At 43.2% G+C, this 23,138-nt stretch overlaps 1 protein-coding gene across 1 annotated transcript in view; it reads right to left on the bottom strand.

The window, feature by feature from the left end:
• Positions 1 to 20,954: 20,954 nt before the first annotated feature.
• The window catches only part of ANAPC1 (anaphase promoting complex subunit 1), an 87,603-nt gene continuing 85,419 nt past the window's right edge, over positions 20,955 to 23,138 (bottom strand). The window contains exons 47-48 of the mRNA XM_083175997.1: positions 22,824 to 22,958; positions 20,955 to 21,824 (exon numbers count right to left, since the gene is read on the bottom strand). Coding sequence (XP_083032123.1) covers positions 21,709 to 21,824; positions 22,824 to 22,958 — 251 coding nt within the window. The 3' untranslated portion in view covers positions 20,955 to 21,708. The remainder of the gene's footprint in view (positions 21,825 to 22,823; positions 22,959 to 23,138) is intronic.

The following is a 23,138-nucleotide window of genomic DNA, read 5'->3' as shown; positions in this document are numbered from 1 at the left end:
AGTAGCACCCCGCCCACCTGATCTGAACATTAGTTCACCAGTTTGGTCCCTGGTAGCCACAGACTGCAAACTGAGGGCACAATGAAGGTAAGACCTAAAAATTTACACTAATTGCTAGTCTTGGAGATGGATTTGGGGCGCGGCTCCCCTTGGGTTGGTGTAACCGAGTTGCTTTCGGGGTGGCACACCCTAACATTTATTTAGCACTATTTATTTTCACTAATATTATACTTCCTAGCACTACACTTTTTAACCTCTAGCTCCTGCTTCTTTCTTATTAACACACATTTATAGCTTAGTTTTTCACTTGTGTGCTGCCCTGGGGTGACTGGCTTATGCTGGCCTTTTTGGGGTTCCGCGCCCCAGATTCTTAGTATTAGGGACCCACCAGAAATGAGGTCACCGTGAAGCTGGTTGGTGGGCAAATATTTCTTGGCCAATGAATATACCAAGAACCTCTATTATTGATTGAATTTGATTAATAATATGGAGTGTGCATCTGCACCACATGTCTTCCTTTGCAGAACTACAAGTCCCAGCATGATAGCACCTCATGTAAATCGGGTGTGCATTCTAAGATCCCCCCCCCCCCCCTAAGCTAACATTGTGTACACCTGTACACCTGAAGGTTGGGACTCCTTCAACTTAGAGTAGCACCCCGCCCACCTGATCTGAACATTAGTTCACCAGTTTGGTCCCTGGTAGCCACAGACTGCAAACTGAGGGCACAATGAAGGTAAGACCTAAAAATTTACACTAATTGCTAGTCTTGGAGATGGATTTGGGGCGCGGCTCCCCTTGGGTTGGTGTAACCGAGTTGCTTTCGGGGTGGCACACCCTAACATTTATTTAGCACTATTTATTTTCACTAATATTATACTTCCTAGCACTACACTTTTTAACCTCTAGCTCCTGCTTCTTTCTTATTAACACACATTTATAGCTTAGTTTTTCACTTGTGTGCTGCCCTGGGGTGACTGGCTTATGCTGGCCTTTTTGGGGTTCCGCGCCCCAGATTCTTAGTATTAGGGACCCACCAGAAATGAGGTCACCGTGAAGCTGGTTGGTGGGCAAATATTTCTTGGCCAATGAATATACCAAGAACCTCTATTATTGATTGAATTTGATTAAAAATATGGAGTGTGCATCTGCACCACATGTCTTTCTTTGCAGAACTACAAGTCCCAGCATGATAGCACCTCATGTAAATCGGGTGTGCATTCTAAGATCCCCCCCCCTAAGCTAACATTGTGTACACCTGTACACCTGAAGGTTGGGACTCCTTCAACTTAGAGTAGCACCCCGCCCACCTGATCTGAACATTAGTTCACCAGTTTGGTCCCTGGTAGCCACAGACTGCAAACTGAGGGCACAATGAAGGTAAGACCTAAAAATTTACACTAATTGCTAGTCTTGGAGATGGATTTGGGGCGCGGCTCCCCTTGGGTTGGTGTAACCGAGTTGCTTTCGGGGTGGCACACCCTAACATTTATTTAGCACTATTTATTTTCACTAATATTATACTTCCTAGCACTACACTTTTTAACCTCTAGCTCCTGCTTCTTTCTTATTAACACACATTTATAGCTTAGTTTTTCACTTGTGTGCTGCCCTGGGGTGACTGGCTTATGCTGGCCTTTTTGGGGTTCCGCGCCCCAGATTCTTAGTATTAGGGACCCACCAGAAATGAGGTCACCGTGAAGCTGGTTGGTGGGCAAATATTTCTTGGCCAATGAATATACCAAGAACCTCTATTATTGATTGAATTTGATTAATAATATGGAGTGTGCATCTGCACCACATGTCTTTCTTTGCAGAACTACAAGTCCCAGCATGATAGCACCTCATGTAAATCGGGTGTGCATTCTAAGATCCCCCCCCCCCCCCCCCTAAGCTAACATTGTGTACACCTGTACACCTGAAGGTTGGGACTCCTTCAACTTAGAGTAGCACCCCGCCCACCTGATCTGAACATTAGTTCACCAGTTTGGTCCCTGGTAGCCACAGACTGCAAACTGAGGGCACAATGAAGGTAAGACCTAAAAATTTACACTAATTGCTAGTCTTGGAGATGGATTTGGGGCGCGGCTCCCCTTGGGTTGGTGTAACCGAGTTGCTTTCGGGGTGGCACACCCTAACATTTATTTAGCACTATTTATTTTCACTAATATTATACTTCCTAGCACTACACTTTTTAACCTCTAGCTCCTGCTTCTTTCTTATTAACACACATTTATAGCTTAGTTTTTCACTTGTGTGCTGCCCTGGGGTGACTGGCTTATGCTGGCCTTTTTGGGGTTCCGCGCCCCAGATTCTTAGTATTAGGGACCCACCAGAAATGAGGTCACCGTGAAGCTGGTTGGTGGGCAAATATTTCTTGGCCAATGAATATACCAAGAACCTCTATTATTGATTGAATTTGATTAATAATATGGAGTGTGCATCTGCACCACATGTCTTTCTTTGCAGAACTACAAGTCCCAGCATGATAGCACCTCATGTAAATCGGGTGTGCATTCTAAGATCCCCCCCCCCCTAAGCTAACATTGTGTACACCTGTACACCTGAAGGTTGGGACTCCTTCAACTTAGAGTAGCACCCCGCCCACCTGATCTGAACATTAGTTCACCAGTTTGGTCCCTGGTAGCCACAGACTTCAAACTGAGGGCACAATGAAGGTAAGACCTAAAAATTTACACTAATTGCTAGTCTTGGAGATGGATTTGGGGCGCGGCTCCCCTTGGGTTGGTGTAACCGAGTTGCTTTCGGGGTGGCACACCCTAACATTTATTTAGCACTATTTATTTTCACTAATATTATACTTCCTAGCACTACACTTTTTAACCTCTAGCTCCTGCTTCTTTCTTATTAACACACATTTATAGCTTAGTTTTTCACTTGTGTGCTGCCCTGGGGTGACTGGCTTATGCTGGCCTTTTTGGGGTTCCGCGCCCCAGATTCTTAGTATTAGGGACCCACCAGAAATGAGGTCACCGTGAAGCTGGTTGGTGGGCAAATATTTCTTGGCCAATGAATATACCAAGAACCTCTATTATTGATTGAATTTGATTAATAATATGGAGTGTGCATCTGCACCACATGTCTTTCTTTGCAGAACTACAAGTCCCAGCATGATAGCACCTCATGTAAATCGGGTGTGCATTCTAAGATCCCCCCCCCCCTAGAATCACAATACCCAGGTACCTGAGGTAATCTACAAAACTGTCCTATACCAACCAATTGTGGAGCGGTAACTATACCCACCAAACTATCCCCCCATTTATCACCCCCCCCCCCCCTATCCGGGCAAAATAGGAACGGACTCTCCTACTGCTATATATTTGTGTGGCCTTCATTTATTGTGCTATTTATGTCGACCATTTTAACTCATATGTTTATATGTTCATATTTTTATATATCTATTTCAGTAAAATATTTGTTGTAAAGATCATCCAATTCTTTTATTTATTCCATTGTAGCGCTGCTACCTCCCCCCCATTTCCTCACCCTCTCCCTCATTTCTGTCCCCTTCTTATCCCTGACTACCCATCTCTCTCATCTGTCTCTCGTCTTACCAATATGCTGGGAGTGTGGGCTCTGGGCACTGGGCTCCAAGATGTGGCTGTGGGCGAGATGGCTGGCATTGGGCGAGATGTACTAAACCTTGAAAAGTGGTTGGTGGTTTATCACTCTCCAATTTATCAATCAGCTCCTACCTGTAATTTTTCAAACAGCCTATGACATGGTAGTTAGAAGCTGATCGGCTGGTGCTTTATCACTCTCCATTTTTTTTTTTTCATGCTTAGTACATCTGGCCCACCTGGTCTGTAATATCTGTCAGTGAAGCTGCCTCTGAGAGCACCAAGGCCTCTAATGCCCCTTTCAGACCGTGGGTTTTTAACCGTTTTAAAATGGTAATCTGTGCGGTCTGAAAGGTCCAGAGTCATTTTACCGTTTCCAAAAAAAAACCAGTTTTTGGAAATGGTAAAAATGCAGGGTCCTACCCGTTTCAGACCTGGTTTTTTTTTTTTTTGGTGTCTCAACGGGTCTGAAACGGTATTTCACCCCCACCCCCATGGGCAGCCAGGGAATGATCGCACTCCCTCCATCCTAGAGCAGCAGCACACCACAGACTAGAGAGAGACAGGTGCAGCACTCGCTGTGACAAGTGCAGGGCGGAGAGAGCTAGCGTGCAGCAGCAGAGCCCTCTCCCCGCTCACCCGCCGCTTGGGGTACAGACAGCCGCCCGACTTGCATCGCTACACAGAGTGCAGGTCACTGTCCCCGGCCACTGCTACACACCAGCGCCGTATACTATGCTGATTACCATGGACGAGCTGAGGGAGATGGATTGCAGCATACTGAAGAAGCTGCTGAAGGTGGGAAGGGATGCCCGCCAGGAGCGGCAGAGGCAGCATGGATATCGGGGGCAGCTACTGGCTCCTGGACTGCAGACCGTTCCTGGCGTACAGCTCAGGCTTCACCCTGGCTCCGTCAATGTCCGCTGCTATACCATCGTCAGGCGCACTGCCAAGGGCTTGGTAAGCCTGGAGCAGATCCTGCCTGCGGGGAGTGCGGGAGAGCTGGAGGTGCTAAACCGGCTGCTCCTGCTCATGCTACCTCTCTCCCTCCTCCTCTTCCCATGCCCAGGACATGGCTGCAGCCGCCGAATCCCTCACCTACCTCTTGTTGCTCCTATCCCATCTACCCCCCAGCAGCACAGCCCAGGACCGGAGTTTCTCCAAGAGCAAGCGCTGTGCTGACCCGGAGTGTAGTAGTGAGTGACATTCGCTCCTGCACGGGTTCGCTTTGACCCTGTATTTTAAAACGTTTTCAAAAACGGGTCTTCCAGTGTAAAAAAACGGCATTTAAACGGTAATATACCGTTTAAGAGATGCGGTGTGAAAAGGGTTTTAACCTGGCAGACCCGTTTTTGGAAACGTTTTAAAATACAGGGTCAAAGGCAGTTATGCGGTCTGAAAGCAGCATAACTGTGGAGACAGAATTCAGGCTTCTTATAGATTACAGAAGGGATATATTTTGTATTGGCTTATTGCTTTTGGCAACCTGTTGATACTGACCATATCTATTGATGCTGTAATACTGGGCGACTATAAGGGCAGCTTGTGCATTCATTTGGTATTTTAGTTGAGCAGATACTGCCACTGGTGCCATGTATGGCGTTGGGAACTGCTTGCTTCTGGTTGGCTAACTGCTACAGAATATTTGTTTACCTTGGCTGAAGCGTCCTCTTACTATATTCAAAAGCAGGTTAGCGGATAGAGAAGTGACTTAGGAAACTGAGCTTAATGCAGGACAGTCAGAATAGACTACAGCAGTGGTTCCGAACCTTGGTCCTCAAGTACCCCCAACAGGTCATGTTTTCCAGATCTCCACACAGAATTGCAAGGGAAATAATTAGCTCCAACTGTGGATCTTTTAAAATGTAACAGTTAGTAATGAGTGCTCCTGCTGAATGACTTGGAAACATGAACTGTTGGGGGTACTTCAGGACCAAGGTTGGGAACCTATGGATTAGAGAATGTTACCAACACCATACTTCCTAGAATCTGCATGATTGGAATCTGGACCTTGTGTATGCCCAAAAAGGGGGTGTGACCCTCTGGGGAGGGGTTGTGGCCCTGTGTCATTCCCCACTTTCATCAATTAGTTTGTGTCCATCACTCAAGAATGCCAACAGAGACTCTTCCTGTACTGTGTAAATAGGGGCGCCAAGAAGGGGGGGGGATTATAATTACCCAGGCCTCACAGAGGGACACAGTGGGGGCCATGGTCATGGCCATGGTACCTGCAGCAGCTCTTCTCCTCAACTCAGCACATGCTGCTGTGTGCTGGGCTACAATGTGGTCAGGGAGGCACTCAGTGTACTATTTTTATCTGAATTCTATTTTAAGGGTGCATGGCCACGCCCACATGATTAGGCCATGCCTCCATATAAATACATGGGACTGGCCACGCTCTCTACTGCCCTGTATGTAGACAATCTATTCACCCATTGCTATACACTGAGGCCTGAGGGTGGGACAACAGGACACTCCCAGAAACGCAGGACATTTGGGAGTTAGACAACACCTATACTGTATATTTATTTATACACACTTTTTAGCAGTGGGTAAGCCTGCCCCTGAGCCCTTTAAACCAGTTCTTGCTGATTTTCATGTAAATGATCTTAGTTTTACAATAAACTCCATTGTAACAGAGAAAGCCCCACATCTACAATCATATACCCCATTCTGCTGATGCAACCCCAATCATCACCAAAATCTTACATGGTAAAAATTCCCAGATCACTCATTCCAATAATTCTTTGGTCAAAATCAGTGAATCGAGGATTTCCAACCTATTGTATTTTACAGATGACATGACTCAGTTATCATTTTTAACTGTGCATAATCCTTACCAGAGTTAAGATATCCTTGGTACTTCCTCATCTTTGCGGCCCCCCGCTTACACTACGAAACTTATGTAGCACCATTGTCCCCTCAGGGGCTCACTTTGCTCGCCACGCTTCTTAAAAGTAATAGATGGTGGCGTGGACCCAGGAGGGTGTGGTGTTTTGTTCATATGTTTGTAAATCCAGTCATAAGGACATAGGGACATGTGAGTTCACTGCTATGCTGTTTTATTCCATCCAACTCCAGACACACTGTCTCAGGACCACCCACTTCCCAGCATTCCCCTGGTCCTAGGGACCATCACCGAGGGAGTGCCTACAAATATTAAGCATTCTAATACTCTAACATCACATGCTCTTTTCTTTTACGATAAGCCCTGTACGCTGTACAACAATTCAATGCAACAATTAACAACATCATATTAAGAATATCATCTAACACGTTTCATTGAGTCTCTCAGGTCTGCGTATTTGCCTTTTGGGTCTTTCATACACAGCCTCTGTTTCATGGACCATGTTGGACCTTTCTAGAATCGTAGTTTGTTCACCATTATCAAGATCATCATACATGTCAGATGAAGGGTATTCTTCAGTCATATTGGGGGTTATTCTAGTCCATTCTTTCTGACAAAATCCTTCTTAGATGGACAAAACCATGTGCACTGCGGGTGGGGCAGATGTAACTTGTGCAGAGAAAATTAGATTTGGGTGGGGTTTTTCTTCAAAGTGAGATCTATATTGAAGTGTAAAATCATGCAGTCAGTATTTTCCCTGCACAGAAACAAAATAACTCACCCAAATCTAATTCTCTCTGCACATGTTACATCTGCCCCCCTGCAGTGCACATGGTTTTGTCCATCTAAGAAGGATTTTGTCAGAAAGAATGAACTAGAATAAACCCCATTGTCTTCATTATGGTTAGGTTGAGATCTTAAATCCACCATATTTCTTCTTACTTCCATTCCACGCTATGTACGTATAGTATTAGATCTTGGTGCTACTTGAGCTTGCACAATACCTTTCTGCACCCAAATACCTTTCTCGTGATCTCTGAGACGGACTTGGTCACCCAATTTTAGATCAGATAAGCTTTTTGTTCGCCTGTCATGCAACTGTTTCGCCTGTTGACGTTCCTTACTCAGTCTGACCAATGCTGAGTTATGTGTATTAAGCAGTTCATCATGTATTGGGAGATTTGCTCTAATCTTCCTTCCCATCAGTATTTGTGCAGGAGAAAGTCTATTCTGTAAAGGTGTACTGCGGTAGATTAAAAGACTTTTGTAGAATTCTTCTTTAACTTCTTGAGCTTTTTTCACGAGACTACAGTTTTTTACTGAACTTTCCACCAACCCTTTTGAGCGTGGATAGTGGGGACTTGACGTAGCATGGACAAATTCCCACTCATAAGCAAATTCTATCTCATCATCCATCAGACTTTTGGAACCTTCACTTTTGTCCACAGCATGAGAAAGAGTATTAGCGATGTACATGTATTTAGCGATGTACATGTATTTCTCTCAGCAAGTGTAAATCATATTTCTGTAGTCTGATAAACATTCGTTGAATTCTCATGGGACAGTCATGTAATGATTCAGTCATGATAGCTACCAATGGCTTGTGGTCAGTTTCCACTGTAAATGTTTGACCATACACAAATTGATGAAATCGCTCACATGCATATGTGATCGCTAGAGGTTCTTTTTCTATCTGAGCATACCTTGTTTCAGCACTTGTCAGTGCTCTTGATGCATAAATTACTGGTTGCCATGTATCCTCATGTTCTTGTAACAACACTGAGCCTAGGCCAAATTGCGAAATTTGCTGAAATTCTTATTCTTTTCGCAGGATCAAAGAATTTTAGCACTGGTTGCTCTGTAATGATCTGTTTCAAGTTTTGCCAACTTTGTTCATGTGACCACATCCACTCATTATCTTTGTCCAACAACCATCTAAGAAAGGCTGTTCGTTCAGAGAGTTGAGAAATAAACTTTCCTAAGTAATTATTCCTAGGAATCTTCTGACATCATCTTTTTTTTAATTGAGTCTTTATTTATATTATTTTTTTTTAAATGACAAAACTTCATACACAACATACATACATGCATTTAGACCACAAGTCTTATCCAGCAATAAAAAAACCATGTACGTATCGGAAGGGGCCACTTATTACATCGTGCTTGGGAGTGTAGAGGATAGGACAACCTCATAGTACAATACACTGTATATTACACCGGGAAATAGGTTAGAGCATAGAAATTCATATGAATTTAGGGGTATTACAAATTTTACGTCCACTTAGTCAGTCCAGAGGTGATTACTGCACGCTAATTCGGTGTTGGCATATATATTATTTAAATGGGTGTGTTTTCATTTCCTTTCCTTTATGTTGGTCAAACTTATTCGAGTAAGGATGGAACGGAGTAGGATAAGTCCTTTGATATTCATCTCTCGAGAATATTGAAGAGTATGGAGTGGTGCTATTCTGGACCCTAAAATATACTGGGTCCTAGTCAATCTCTCTTTTATTTATATATATATATATATATATATATATATATATATATACACAGTGAAAAACCCAGTGTAGGCAAGGGAAATAGGTTATATTGATTACCAATCCTTACTATTTCTATTCTTTACTGTTGATTCGTGATCTACTAAATAATCTTATAAAGTTCTGATTGGTGCCATGGATTCCATATGAAATAAAATTTACCATATTAATTTCAGTGAGGGCATCCCGTGACACCCTTATACCCTCAATAACCTGACATATCCTATCCCAAAAACATCTCACTTTGCTGCATGTCCATATTAAATGCCAAAATGTGGCCACGTTCTCTCCACATTTCGGACACACATCTGTATCAGAACCATTTATTTTCTTTAGCTTGGCCGGAGTTATGTACGTCCTATGCAATATATTAAATTGGACTTTTTGGATTCGTAAAGAATTAGTTGCCTTTTTTGGGATGGCTAAAGCTAGCTGCCAGTTGCTCTCATTTATATCTGGAATGCCCTTAACTCTCTGCATTAGCTGCGATAGCCCTTCATCATATGCACTGGCAGATAAGTGGCTATACATTTTTGAAACACATTGCCCTGGAGAATTCTTTTTGATAAAAAGTTTAATTGGAGCTTCTACTAACCACCCATCTTTCCCTCTGTTGTACTGGGTTAGGGCACTCCTATTCTGACATCATCTTTGTTGTTAGGACGTTCCATGTTCACTATGGCTGATATTTTCCTTGGGTCTGGTTTTACACCTTGATCCGAGACCACGTCGCCCATAAAGGTAAGTGTATTCAAGCCAAATTCACATTTGTCCTTGTTTAGCTTTAGATTCGCTTTCTTGACAAGTTCCATTACTTGTCTCAATCTAGAATCATGCTCATCCTTTGTATATCCCAGACAAGAAAAGGGGTTGTGTATTTGGACGCACACCTTTTTGTATAGAATATTTTTTTTCTTTTTTGGAGTATCTTTTATTTAAAAAATTGTCCATCTAGTTTTTCTTTTATTGTGTGAAACTAGAGGACTAGTTTCACACCATAAAATAAAAACTAGATGGACAATTTTTAAAATAAAAGATACTCCAAAAAATAAAAAATTCTTCTATACAAAAAGGTGTGCGTCCAAATACACAACCCCTTTTCCTCTCTTTGTCTACACAAGTTGAAACAGTTGTGAGGACAGCACCCGCACCAACCCAAAAACAGATTGGTGATCTAGACCTACACCGACAGGTCAAAAATCATTAGAGTGCAGACTTAAATCTCTCTTCACCTTGTATATCCCAGACAATAATTTCAACACCTGGAATATGTTCAAAAATCATGTGTATCTTTTTGTGATATACTTCTGGAGCAGACAAAATTCTATATGGTAGTCAAAGAAATCTGTATCGACCTTCTGGTGTATTAAATGTGCAAAGCTTTGAGCTGGCCTCATCTAGCTTTATTTGCCAGAATCCTGAAGATGCGTCCAATTTACTGAACCATTTTGCTCCAGCAAATGGTGACATGATTTCATCTGAAGTTGGTAGTTTTAAATGTTCTTGTTTAATAGCTTTGTTTAAATCTCTGGGGTCTAGACATATTCTGAGTTGTCCATTTTTCTTTTCAACAATTACTAAGGAGCTTACCCAGTCAGTAGGCTCATCAACCTTCAGTATCACACCCAAGGCTTCCATGCGATTTAACTCTTGTTTCAGTTTTTCTCTCAGCGAAAACGGCACTTTTCTACAGGGGTGTATCACGGAAGAAACTTGCGTGTCTATATTTATTTTATGCTTTCCAGGCAAGCAACCTAGACCTTCAAACAAGTCTCTGTATTCTGTAAACATCGATTTTCAGGCATCTTCTACTTGTGATGTCACCGTAAAAACTTTCTTTATCAAGCTTAGTTTCTCACAGGAACTTAATCCTAGAATCGGTTGCACATTTTTATCCACAATCAGTAGAGATGTTTTAAACTGCTGTCCCTTATATTTCAGTGTCACTAGGCATGTACTTTTCACGGGAATTTCCTCCCCAGTGTACCCTGTAACTTTTACTTTGGCTGGATGAATTTTAGGTTTTACTCTAAAAGTCTTATAGTCTTGAAACAATATTAAATTCACCTGCGCGCCAGTATCAAGCTTAAAGGGAATGACAATCTCATTCACAGCAAAGTTCAATGCAATCCACAAAGAACTCCTCTGTTTATTTAACAGCATGCATTTTGGTTGTTTCACTTTTCATTTTACAGCTTTTGGCAAAGTGATTGTCTACCACATTTCATGCAGGTTTTACCATAAGCAGGGCACATTTTAGGATTGTGAGCATTTCCACATCTACTACAAATTATATTATTAGACTGTGGCTTAGACTGCTTCATTCTTGAGAATGGAGGCTTGCTTGGCTCTGTTTTCTGCACTACATGTACAGAAAACAGAGCCATCGAATGATGGACCGAGTGGTCAGGCAGCATTCAGACATTTTTCCGAAAGAAAGCAGGGATATGAACGGCCAGCTGACATCCGGCTATGTCAGATGTTCGCCCCCCACACGTGCGTCATGGCCGCATTACCATACATACGCCCATGAAACGTGGGGCGTACGCATATGTTAATGAGACCAAACAGCCCTTCACGCCCCTTTCCACCCCCTGCTCGGATGGTTCCGTACAATCATTTTCTGCACAGAACTCACGCCGTGTTCGTACGTGTGAGGCGTTCGCACATGCGCAGATACGCCTCCGCACATGCACAAACACTAACCATAGGCCTGCCGGCCGCATTCGGAGCCATTCACCTCAATCAGAATAAGGGCCTGAGTATCACAGCCTTACAGACTGAGAGCACTAGCAGTCCAAGTTAAACTTCTTCTGACACCACCATGTTTTGTTCATATGTTTGTAAATCCAGTCATAAGGACACAGAGACATGTGAGTCCACTGCTGTGCTGTTTTATTCCATCCAATTTTAGACCCACTGCTTCAGGACCACCCACTTCCCAGCATTCCCATGGTCCTAGGGACCATCACCGAAGATTCAGGCTTACACATATTAGGGAGTGTCTACAAATATTAAGCATTCTAATACACTAAAATCACAGTGGTACATAGAGGTTAACATAACTGGCGTAGCAGTGGCCGCAAAGATGAGGAAGTACCATCCCTTCTAATGCTGTGGCTAGTAGTTGTCGCTGGTGTGATCGCTCTGCTGTACCACATACCCCTCTATTGCTGTGAGTTCCCATGAGACAACCCCCTTGCCGCCCCGCGCTCTTGGTGTGATACTCACCAAAGGTGTTTGCACAGTGGGTCTGGCCATACAGATGCACAGACCCGCAACATTGGTCCCCAGACCGAACTCGCTAAATAGCAAATAAACCTGAATCAGTCCCTTAGTTTCATGTAATGCAGCACATATGAGGACATGACCTCTGCATCTTTAAAGTCAGCTGATATAGTCAGGATAAGGTATTTCATACTTATTTCCTACTTTTCCTACTAGTTTCAGGGAGACTATAGTTGGTAATAGAATTTTGCACAGCGCCCCATTGAGGGGGCGTGTCATGCTCCACTTAGAGGACGTGTCTAGTTCCATATATAAAGAGATTGTGAACATGGCACCTAGAAGCGTGGGTGTGTACTGCTACATCTGAGGGGAATCTTTTATAATGACTTATATCTAAATGTAGCTCAGCCCCAAAGCAGTTAGTAAAAGATACTATACTTGGTAAAGTACTGGGAAATGGTGCTGATGATTCAATGTAAATGCATCTATCTCCAGAGCCGGATTAACAATGGGCCTGATGGAGCTATAGCTCCAGGCCCACTCTCCAAATAGGCCCATTTTGTAGCTGAGGGTCAGGACTTTCCAACGAGACCAGCCCCGTGTCGCTAGCCCCCCGGGAACCGGAGATATACCGCCAGGCAAACCTGAAACGTTTTCCCCTTAGGATAACATGGGACCCGATAATTCCAACCTCCACCCAGTTCCAACGGCTGCCAGTTCCCCCTCCGGCATCACAGAAGCTCGAAGTTGATCTCAGTCGAACCCAAATCGCTGGGCCTTCAATCTGATACCTGGTCCATATGGGTTAATTGGTTCTAGAGATATTGCAGGTAAAACTATTTTTTTTTTTTCATTTCTGAAATGTAATTTCATGGCTGATCATGTTGTTTGAGGACAGATTTCTCTGGAACCAAAATCATTCAAAGGCTACATGTAAATGGGTCAGTTGGTTCCGAAGATATAGCTGGTTGTTTAAAGGGGGGCGGGGGTGGTTTTCTCTCCCCCTCACACCAGAAAATGCAGGGACTAGGCTGTTGTAAAAGTGGCCAGTCCGAGAATGTCCCTGTATGATCCTGGGACCATATTCCCTGCATTTTCTGGTATGAAAAAGGTATTATTTCAAATAGCCGGGACATGCAGTGCTCTGAATACAGCCGGGCAGCCCCCTGCTCTCTGCCCAGCTGTTAATGGCTGTCATTTCTGCTCGGCAGCAACTGTCCCCCAGTTACCATAAGCATGTATTCCCCCTTGGCAATGAGCATGTAATCCCACATGGCAACGAGCATGGAACCCCTGGCAATGAGCATGGAACCCCTGGCAATAAACATGGAACCCCTGGCAATGAACATGGAACCCCTGGCAATGAACATGTAGGTATGCAACACTTATGGGTACTTATGTAATATCTGGGCTCCCATTTTTCTTATGAGACCGCATCCCCTCGCGGGGCTCGCCACGCTTCGGGCACGGTGGCTCGCTGCGCTCGCCACACTATATAAAATCAACTCCATACGTAGTTGGATAGCAGGGGTATGAAAAAATGGGGTGCATTTAACATGGGAGCCCAGATAATACATAAGTACCCACTTATGTAGCATAATTTTTAATAGGCATTATGGTGTTTGGCATAATACGAAATGGAGATTATGGTGTGAGGCTTAACATGTAATGGGCATTATGATGTAAATTTTTAATGTGCGCCTTTGACGCGCAATGCCCCTATTTATGAAGCATATTGTGCATTATTGCTCCATCTGTTTGGTATAGTGCAAGCATGTCCAAACTATGGCCCTCCAGCTGTGAAACTACAAGTACCATCATGCATTGCTACAGTTTTGCAATTAGGGAATGCTAAAACTATGTCAAGGCATGCTGGGACGTGTAGTTTCACAACAGCTGGAGGGCCACTGTTTGGACATGCCTGGTATTGTGTGTATTTTGGCTCAATCCATGTAGCAAAATGTGAATTTTGCCTTAATCTGTGTGGCATAATGTGAATTTTGACTCAATCTGTGTGCCATAGTATGAATTTTTGCTCAATCGGTGTGAATTTTGTCTCATTCGGTGTGAATTTTGTCTCATTCCATGTGGCATAATGTGTAAGAAGCAAGTACAGTATAAGGGGATACTATTGTGTTGCATTATTTGTATAAGGGGTATATGGTGTGGTAAACTTAGGTGACCACATAAAAGGTGCTGAAATGTTGTCTACCAAGTTTCGGTTTTCAGTATTTTTCTATGACTGGAGTGCCGCCTCACCCCGCAAGTCTCTTAGGACATCGGCATCCTGCGGGTGCACCTTAGGAGGGCACGGGCCAATATATCTCCCTTCATTTTTCTTATGCCAGCCCCCTGCCTTTTCCAGGCATATATAATTAGTTGAAAGTATTTACACAAATAGAGACACACCCATAAGCAGACCACCCATACAGAACACTGGTCACGCCCCCCACATTATTAGGTGCTGGCCGCAACCCCTATTATTGCGCATAATAGGCCCTTTATCATTTTCAGCTCCAGGCCCATTTAGACCTTAATCTGGCACTGTCTATCTCTCATTCCTTATTTCCCAAAAATATAACAATGTAATGTGGGCTAGGTGAAATGAGGGAGATTGCTAGACTAATGAAGGGGTGAAGGAGATTGCTGCTATTTCAGGGAGTCTCCTGCAGAATGCAGGAGGGTAGGCAGCTATGAGGTATTTTCCTTTATATGGAGCAATTAACTGAAATGCAATTTAAAGTTTATGTAAATTAATTAATTTCTGATCCTTTTAGCAATAACTAATTTCTTGCAATTAAAAGTTGGTAAAGATAATAATCAGAAACATCACAACAGGGCACTTTATGCTAAATCAAAACAAGAACCATGTTCTATAAAGTAGGAGACAGTTACAGGAATTAATCTCCCTGAAGTCGGAAAGTCCAATGTCAATGTGTTATTACATAACTAAAATACCAAGCATAGCTGGGAGATACCAAACAAATAGGTCACTTTGTTCCTACGTAGGCTTGGCCTGGCTAAGGAAACGGTTATTTGTTCAGCATTTTTATCGCTGCCCAGACATGTCTAACGTAACAATGGCTTAGAATTCTATAGAGACCAGCATTCAGTACAGACAGCAAAGTCATTGAAATCATACTGAGAGCAAGCTGCACCTAGTCTAGTCACTGACCAATGATAATAAACATTATTGTTCATTAGTTAGAATGCAGGTAAATCACACTCCTCCATGTGAGGAGTTGAATCAATGTAACTGTATGCTGCCAGTTAGGAACCTTGTAGGTTTCCTTCTATCAGCAATACAAGATGCAAAAAAGAATATGCAACAAGCTGGATGAGGAACGGTCTCTCTGTAGCGCTGACCACATATAGCATAAGAGGGGGGGGGGTTAATCTATAACATATTGCTTTTAAAATGTGTTGTTGGGTGCTTGTCTGTGGGAATCAGCAGGGCTCTGGATCCGAGATATCTTGTCTATAAGACGACACGGCAGTGGTTGGCACATTGAAAGGTCGACATGAGTTTATTAGAAGCAAAGTGAGCGAAGCAGTTCACTAAATTGGGGTCCATGTCACGAAATCTACAAACTGACACCAAAACTACCCATGAAAAGGCATGTCAACCACTGCGTCCTGTGTGCAGCGTCTGTGATCCGTAGCATTGCTGATCCCTAGGGACAGGCTGACATCACACGCTTTAAAAGCAACATTCATGGTACCGTGACACATAGAATTACCTGCCCTCAATGCTACATAGAAACAGAGAATTGGACAGCAGATAAGAACCACGGGATATGGTCATTGGGTCTATAGCAAGTTGGTTGACAAGCATTTATCGACACCCTTAGGTCAACATGTGGATAGGTCGACAGGGGTCTAAGTCGACATGGGTTTAGGTTGACAGTCAAAAGGTCGACATGGGGTTTTTCACTGGTTTTTTTTTAGCCAACTTGTGCCGACAGGTGGTATTTCATGCCCTACCATACACTAGGGCGTGGTGGGAGAATAAAATAGAGTGCCCGAAGCATCACGTGTGAAGCGGTGCATTGTAAACTGTGTCCATGTTGACTGTGTCAACATTTGGGTCATAAAACAGTGAAAAACCCCATGTCGACCTTTTGACTGTCAACCTAATGCTTGTGTCGACATATCGACCTAAATCCATGTCGATCCCAAACCAAGAACCACATGGCCCATCCAGTCTGCCCTTTGGGGTTAGTGTATTAGGTTTATGGGACTGGGTTAGTGTATTTGGGTTGTTTTATTGGTTTTGGTTAGGGGGTATTAGGGTTAGTTTAGGGGATGCGTTGAGGTATTAGAGATATGGTATTTAGGGTCCATTACATGAAAAACATTTTCACTTTACAAAACTTTTGATAAACTTAAATGAATAAGCGACTCACCGGCAGAGTCGTCTGTGAATCGAACACTGTAGATATCATTGTGAAAGCCATGTGAGATCAATCCCCAGTTGTTGTTTTTATTGATTGTTTGCGCATTGGGGATTTTTAGGATCTTCTGTATCTGCTGCAGCAGCTTCTGCCCTGCTGTGGTTGGGTAAAGTAGGTGGATAGTTGGAGACCTGCTCTGGCTGCTGCAGCAGCTTCTGCCCTGCTGTGGTTGGGTAAAGTAGGTGGATAGTTGGAGACCTGCTCTGGCTGCTGCAGCAGCTTCTGCCCTGCTGTGGTTGGGAAGGGAAGGTGGATAGTTTGAGACCTGCTCTGGCTGCTGCAGCAGCTTCTGCCCTGCTGTGGTTGGGAAGGGAAGGTGGATAGTTTGAGACCTGCTCTGGCTGCTGCAGCAGCTTCTGCCCTGCTGTGGTTAGGAAGGGAAGGTGGATAGTTTGAGACCTGCTCTGGCTGCTGCAGCAGCTTCTGCCCTGCTGTGGTTGGGTAAAGTAGGTGGATAGTTGGAGACCTGCTCTGGCTGCTGCAGCAGCTTCTGCCCTGCTGTGGTTGGGAAGGGAAGGTGGATAGTTTGAGACCTGCTCTGGCTGCTGCAGCAGCTTCTGCCCTGCTGTGGTTAGGAAGGGAAGGTGGATAGTTTGAGACCTGCTGTGGTTGGGTAAAGTAGGTGGATAGTTGGAGACCTGCTCTGGCTGCTGCAGCAGCTTTTGCCCTGCTGTGGTTGGGAAGGATAGGTGGAACAAGAATTGCATAAGCATAAACTTTCGCCCATCCGTCAGAGGGGCCTTAAGTCTAGTCAGTAATAAATTTAAGAGTGCCATGCACCATTTTCAGTATTTGTGTAGCATACTTTGATTTGGAATTTTTTTTTGCAGGTGCCAACAAGCCCTGGCACTTATAGTTTGACAAGTATAATTTTACTATTGACTATGCATCCAAAGCCCAGGGTGTGCAGAGAAGAGCTTGGCTTGTTGTTCATGTGGAGATGGGACCACATTTTTTAGAGGGTTCCTACTTGGGTGACCAGAGGCAATGATTGGGATAGAGGATGGTAGGTACTATTACCTGGGGCAGCTGCTGAGGGGAACAAATGTCTGCAGTGTTTTATATTGATCATTTTGGGAGGCGGCTTTGTACACCTCTTAAGACCCCCATACACTTATACGATATGGAACTTTTTCACAAGATTTGGACTCATCGTGCCGATACATCATGTGAAAAGTGGCATATCATGTGTTTTACCTCCGATTCCGATCCGCAGTCAGATCAGATCCGGAGATAGTCATGGCTGCCACAAGGGTTTGTCTGATCCCGCAACCATTACTGTGATTGCATACAATACATTGTATGCACCAGAGGGTAGTTGGCAGGGCATCGCATGTGATACCTGTAGTAGTATATAGAAGCCTTTTGATTGAGCCATGCTTCCATCAGTACCCAGAGGCCCTGCGCGCAAGGTCCCTAATGCTGGGATGTTACAGTACTTGCTTATTTAATGCATAAGCCACACGTGTCGAGGTTTGGACCTACAAAAATGATGAAAAAGGGAAAAAAAAAACTAATTTTATTTTGCACATAGCAGATTAATGTATTATTTGCTAAATTGCGACATGAAATAAAATATATACAGTTGTGCTCATAAGTTTACATACCCTAGCAGAATTTGTGATTTTCTGGCCATTTGTCAGAGAATATAAATGATAACTCACAAACTAGTGAGTTGGGTGAAGCCATTTATTGTCAAACAACTCTCTTTTAATCATAATGACAACAGAAACTACCCAAATTACCTCGATCAAAAGTTTACATATCCTGGAGCTTTTGGCCTCATAACATGCACACAAGTTGACACAAACGGGTTTGAATGGCTACTAAAGGTAACCATTCTCACCTGTGATCTGTTTTCTTCTAATCAGTGTGCATGTATAAAAGGTCAGTGAGTTTCTGTTCTCCTGAAAGACCCTTGCATCTATCAACCAGTGCTGCACTGACGTGTCTGGATTCTGAGTCATGGGGAAAGCAAAAGAATTGCCAAAGGATCTGCAGGAAAAGGTAATTGAACTGTATAAAACAAGAAAGGAATATAAAAAGATATCCAAGCAATTGAGAATGTTAATCAGCAGTGTTCAAACACTAATTAAGAAGTTAAAAATGAGGGATTCTGTGGAATCCAAATCACAGTCAGGTAGAGCAACAACAATTTCAGCCACAACTGCCAGGAAAATTGTTCGGGATGCAAAGAAAAATCCACAAATAACTTCAGCTAAAATACAGGACTCTCTGAAAAAAAGTGTTGTAGTTGTTTCAAGATGCACAATAAGGAGGCATTTCAAGAAAAATGGGCTGCATGGTGGAGTCGCCAGAAGAAAGCCATTACTACGCAAATGCCGCAAAGCATCCCGCTTACAATACTCCAAACAGCACAGAGACAAGCCTCAAAACTAAAAAAAAAAGGTCATTTGGAGCGATTAGACCAAAATGTAAAGTTTTGGCCATAACCATAAACGTTACATTTGGAGAGGAGTCAACAAGGCCTATGATGAAAGGTACACCATTCCTACTGTGAAACACAGAGGTGGATCACTGATGTTTTGGGGATGTGTGAGCTACAAAGTCCATGGGAACATGGTCAAAATTGATGGCAAGATGAATGCAGCGTGTTATCAGAAAATACTGGAGGAACATTTGCATTCATCAGCCCGGAAGCTGCGCATGGGACGTGCTTGGAAGTTCCAACATGACAATGATCAAAAACACAACGCCAAGTTGACCTGTCATTGGCTACAGCAGAATAGAGTGAAGGTTCTGGAGTAGCCATCTCAGTCTCCTGACTTCAATATCATTAAGCCACTCTGGGGAGATCTCAAATGTGCAGTTCATGCAAGACAGCCCAAGAATTTACCGGAACTGGAGGCTTTTTGCCAAGAAGAATGGGCAGCTTTACCATCTGAGAAAATAAAGAGCCTCATCCACAACTACCACAAAAGAATTCAAGCTGTCATTGATGTTAAAGGGGGCAATACACGGCATTAAGAACTGGGGTATGTAAACTTTTGATCAGGGTCATTTGGGTAGTTTCTGTTGTCATTATGATTTAAAAAGAGTAAACACAGTTGTTTGACAATAAATGGCTTCACCCAACCACTGACCACGAGTGTAAGAAAAGTGTGTGAGTTATCATTCATATTCTCTGACAAATGGCCAGAAAATCACGCATTGTTTGTTTATCAGCCCATCCGTCTTTACATAAGGTAACATTCCTAATTTGTGGGCCATACCAGGCATGCCACCTATTGTCCTACATGGCAAAAAGTAAAAAAAAATGGTCCTCTGGTAATGTGATAAGCTGAAGGCAGCATGTGGAAATAGTACGGTCTGAAGTAAAGAGAGACCAAGCCCTATTCTCCTGGAGACTGTTTGAAATAACTTTGTTATACGTCATCTCTTAGCTACAAAAAGTAGTCAATGGTAACCTGGCAGCATGTTTACTATGGAGATGGACACGAGGAAGTATCAGATAGCCTAATTGTAGCTAGGATAACATGAATTGTGTAGCTGGCATGAATGAACACTCATTGACACCAAACTCCTCTTTGTGCTACTAATACCTAGAATTATTTTACAGCATGTGTGCACCTGCCCGATTCATTCACAAGACACAATTACTCTGTTTACCATGGACATATTCGTAAATTGCTTTTCTATTCAAACATCTGTCTTGTGTGAGGATAAAATATTACATGAATTCAAGGATCAGATTCCCCGTTGTTATCTTTTTTACATTTTATGTCAATGCAAATATGTACATTAGACGTATTGTATTTGTAAATATAATTTCCTGCCTTAAGGCCCCCATACACCTGAACAATACAGTACCCAATCGTACAATCTCGACTGGTTGTACGACGGACTGTATGCAGATTGTGTGCACACAATCATGCAATGCGCGTTCCCGCTGGTTGGGGGATTGGTCCTCTCATCAGGCGCGCTGCATCAGTTGATCAGTTGGGATTGGGAGCCGATTGCATGTGCTTTTAAGTGCATGCAATCGGTCATTTTGACGTTCATACAACCAGCGACATTTAAGTGGCAGTTTAAGTGTATACAATCGATTGTGAGATTACCTCGTATGCAGCAGCTGGATTGTATGACTGATTGTGAATATATTGTGTGTGTCCAAAAACCACCAAGGACTGCCAGGGAAAAATTGGACACAGAAATTGGACACAATCATGATGGCAAGACCGGTCTTTCTGATGTACAGCCACCACAAGAGTAAGCTGTGTACACAGGCGGGTGGGAAGTGCAAGTAGGCTGAGAGGAGATAGATACAATCATAATGACAGACTGAGTATTTTTGTATTTATTTTGTTAACAAAATTGTATGTACAAACATCTTTTGCAGCAACACAATTTCACATTTATAAAAGTAATACACATTTTTATGACAAAATACATGAGAAATGTGACTGCGCTTCACTTTGGCCTCTATTTATGAAATGAGGACCAAGGAATCCCGAGTGAAAGAGTGCTGCATATCCTATGTTCTACATGGTTCTTGTACACGTGGTGGAAGAATGTGCCAGCAATAGTGTCCAGGAAAATAAATTATTGCTTGTAGTAATAAGTAAGATACGGATGATGAAACCAACACTAACAGGGCACGGAGCTTCATAGCAGTCTTGTAAAAGTGACAGACATTCTTTAGCCTTCTGCTCACTACAGACAGTGAGATATTTACAGTTACTGGTGCACATGCCACCAAGCAAATAGTATTGTAACCCATAACAACCAGACTTGTATTAGGGTTTTAAGCACTGCTAGATAAATGGCTGATCAACCTGCTCGGATGCTATGGGTTACAATGTCTGCGAATACCTATGCTATCATTTGCTTCCCTAACGATCCTGCCCCATGCACCCCTGGCACACTCGCCCACATTCTGAGGAAGGTGTTCACATCGCATGGCAGAGCAGAGTTTGCGTTACAGTTATGAATAATAAAAGTCACAGTCGCTTGTCTCTGCAGGGACGTTCTGCGGCAGTGCTATGGAGATGTATGTAACGCTGCAGCCTTTCAGAAATCTGTTTTGGATCAATCTTCTAGAGGACCATAGACTGCGGGTTCCCAAGGAGTAGCGGGGCGAGCCTAAGTAACGCTCTGACTGGTATGTTCAGGTCCTGGAATTTCAGCAAGAGCTCAGAAAAACAGTTACGTCCTGTAAGAAAATACAGAAACAAACAAGAACATGTAAACGGGATCCTCCTTTATGACATTTCCACCCAATAGTATAACTGCACACAACCCCCAACCTGCTCGCATTTGCACAGATGGGAAACACTGTTAAATGGTTCGGAAATTGCGTATACACAAGTCCCTCGCATTTGATAAAGTGACGTTTTCTTTTTCTGTCTGGGCAGCAACTTTCTCCTCACAGTCTACAGCAAATTCTCAAATTAGCGATCTAGTGTGAATTAGGATATCATTACCTGTTAAAGGGGCTCATATTAAAGGAGCATTTCATACACTATATATATATAAAGCAGGTTTTACCTAATCTACAGAGGAGGTGCATTTTGTCTTTTATATCACTTTACTTAATACACTGCACATAAGCGATATATATATATAATACATTTCTGGGTACTTCCTCATCTTTGCAGCCCAGCTTATGCTACGTAACTTACGTAGCGTAACTTACGTAGCGTAACCCGCACCACCATGGGTCCACACCACCCTCCTGTGTCCACGCCACCATTACCTTTAGTAATGTTGTGGCGAGCGGACAATGGTGATATTCTGAAAGCGGCCAACGTAACTGGCGTAAGCTGTGGCTGCAAAGATGAGGAAGTGCCCATTTCTGAGTGTAGTTATAAAGAGTAGTTCCTATTCTGGAGATATATCAGGGCACTGAAATCGAATTAGAACGTTTAAACACTGTGAAACCTTTGTCTGTATTCATCCGGTCAGTGGAGTCACTTTGACATGTGGCTGTTAATGACAGTAAAGGTGGCATACTGTATACTGTATATGGATGCGATGGTTAGAATAACGACCTCACAGTGCTGAGGTCATGAGTTCAATTCCCTGTGCTTGCGTGGGTTTCCTCTGAGTACTCTCGTATCTACCCACAACCCAAAAATGTATTGCTAGGTTAATTGACTCCCAACATGTGTGTGGTAATTGCTGGAAAATTGCTATATTACTCATAAATTACCTTCGAGTGTTCCTCCCAATAAATCCTTTGGTGCTGGCATAGAGTAGTAAACCAAGAAACAGGCCAACATACTGAGCTGAGAGTCATCGACGGGCTGACCAGCTAAATACGAGTGCAGGGAGACATCCCCCCCACCTGGAAGCAAACAACAGGACAGATGGACACATCAAGTCACTCACTTCATTCATAACAATGTTATTTCTGGTGGAAACCAACAAATTGAATCTCTGGGTGGGACCAGTACATAGTACACAATAGGCCAAAAGGGCAAGGATAAGGGCAAGGTGATCCATGGCCCCACACTTCACGTAAAGA

Source organism: Crinia signifera, chromosome 3, assembly GCF_055691185.1.
Source record: "Crinia signifera chromosome 3, ASM5569118v1, whole genome shotgun sequence".
NCBI classification, from domain to species: domain Eukaryota; kingdom Metazoa; phylum Chordata; class Amphibia; order Anura; family Myobatrachidae; genus Crinia; species Crinia signifera.
This window is presented reverse-complemented; position numbering and strand designations above follow the sequence as displayed.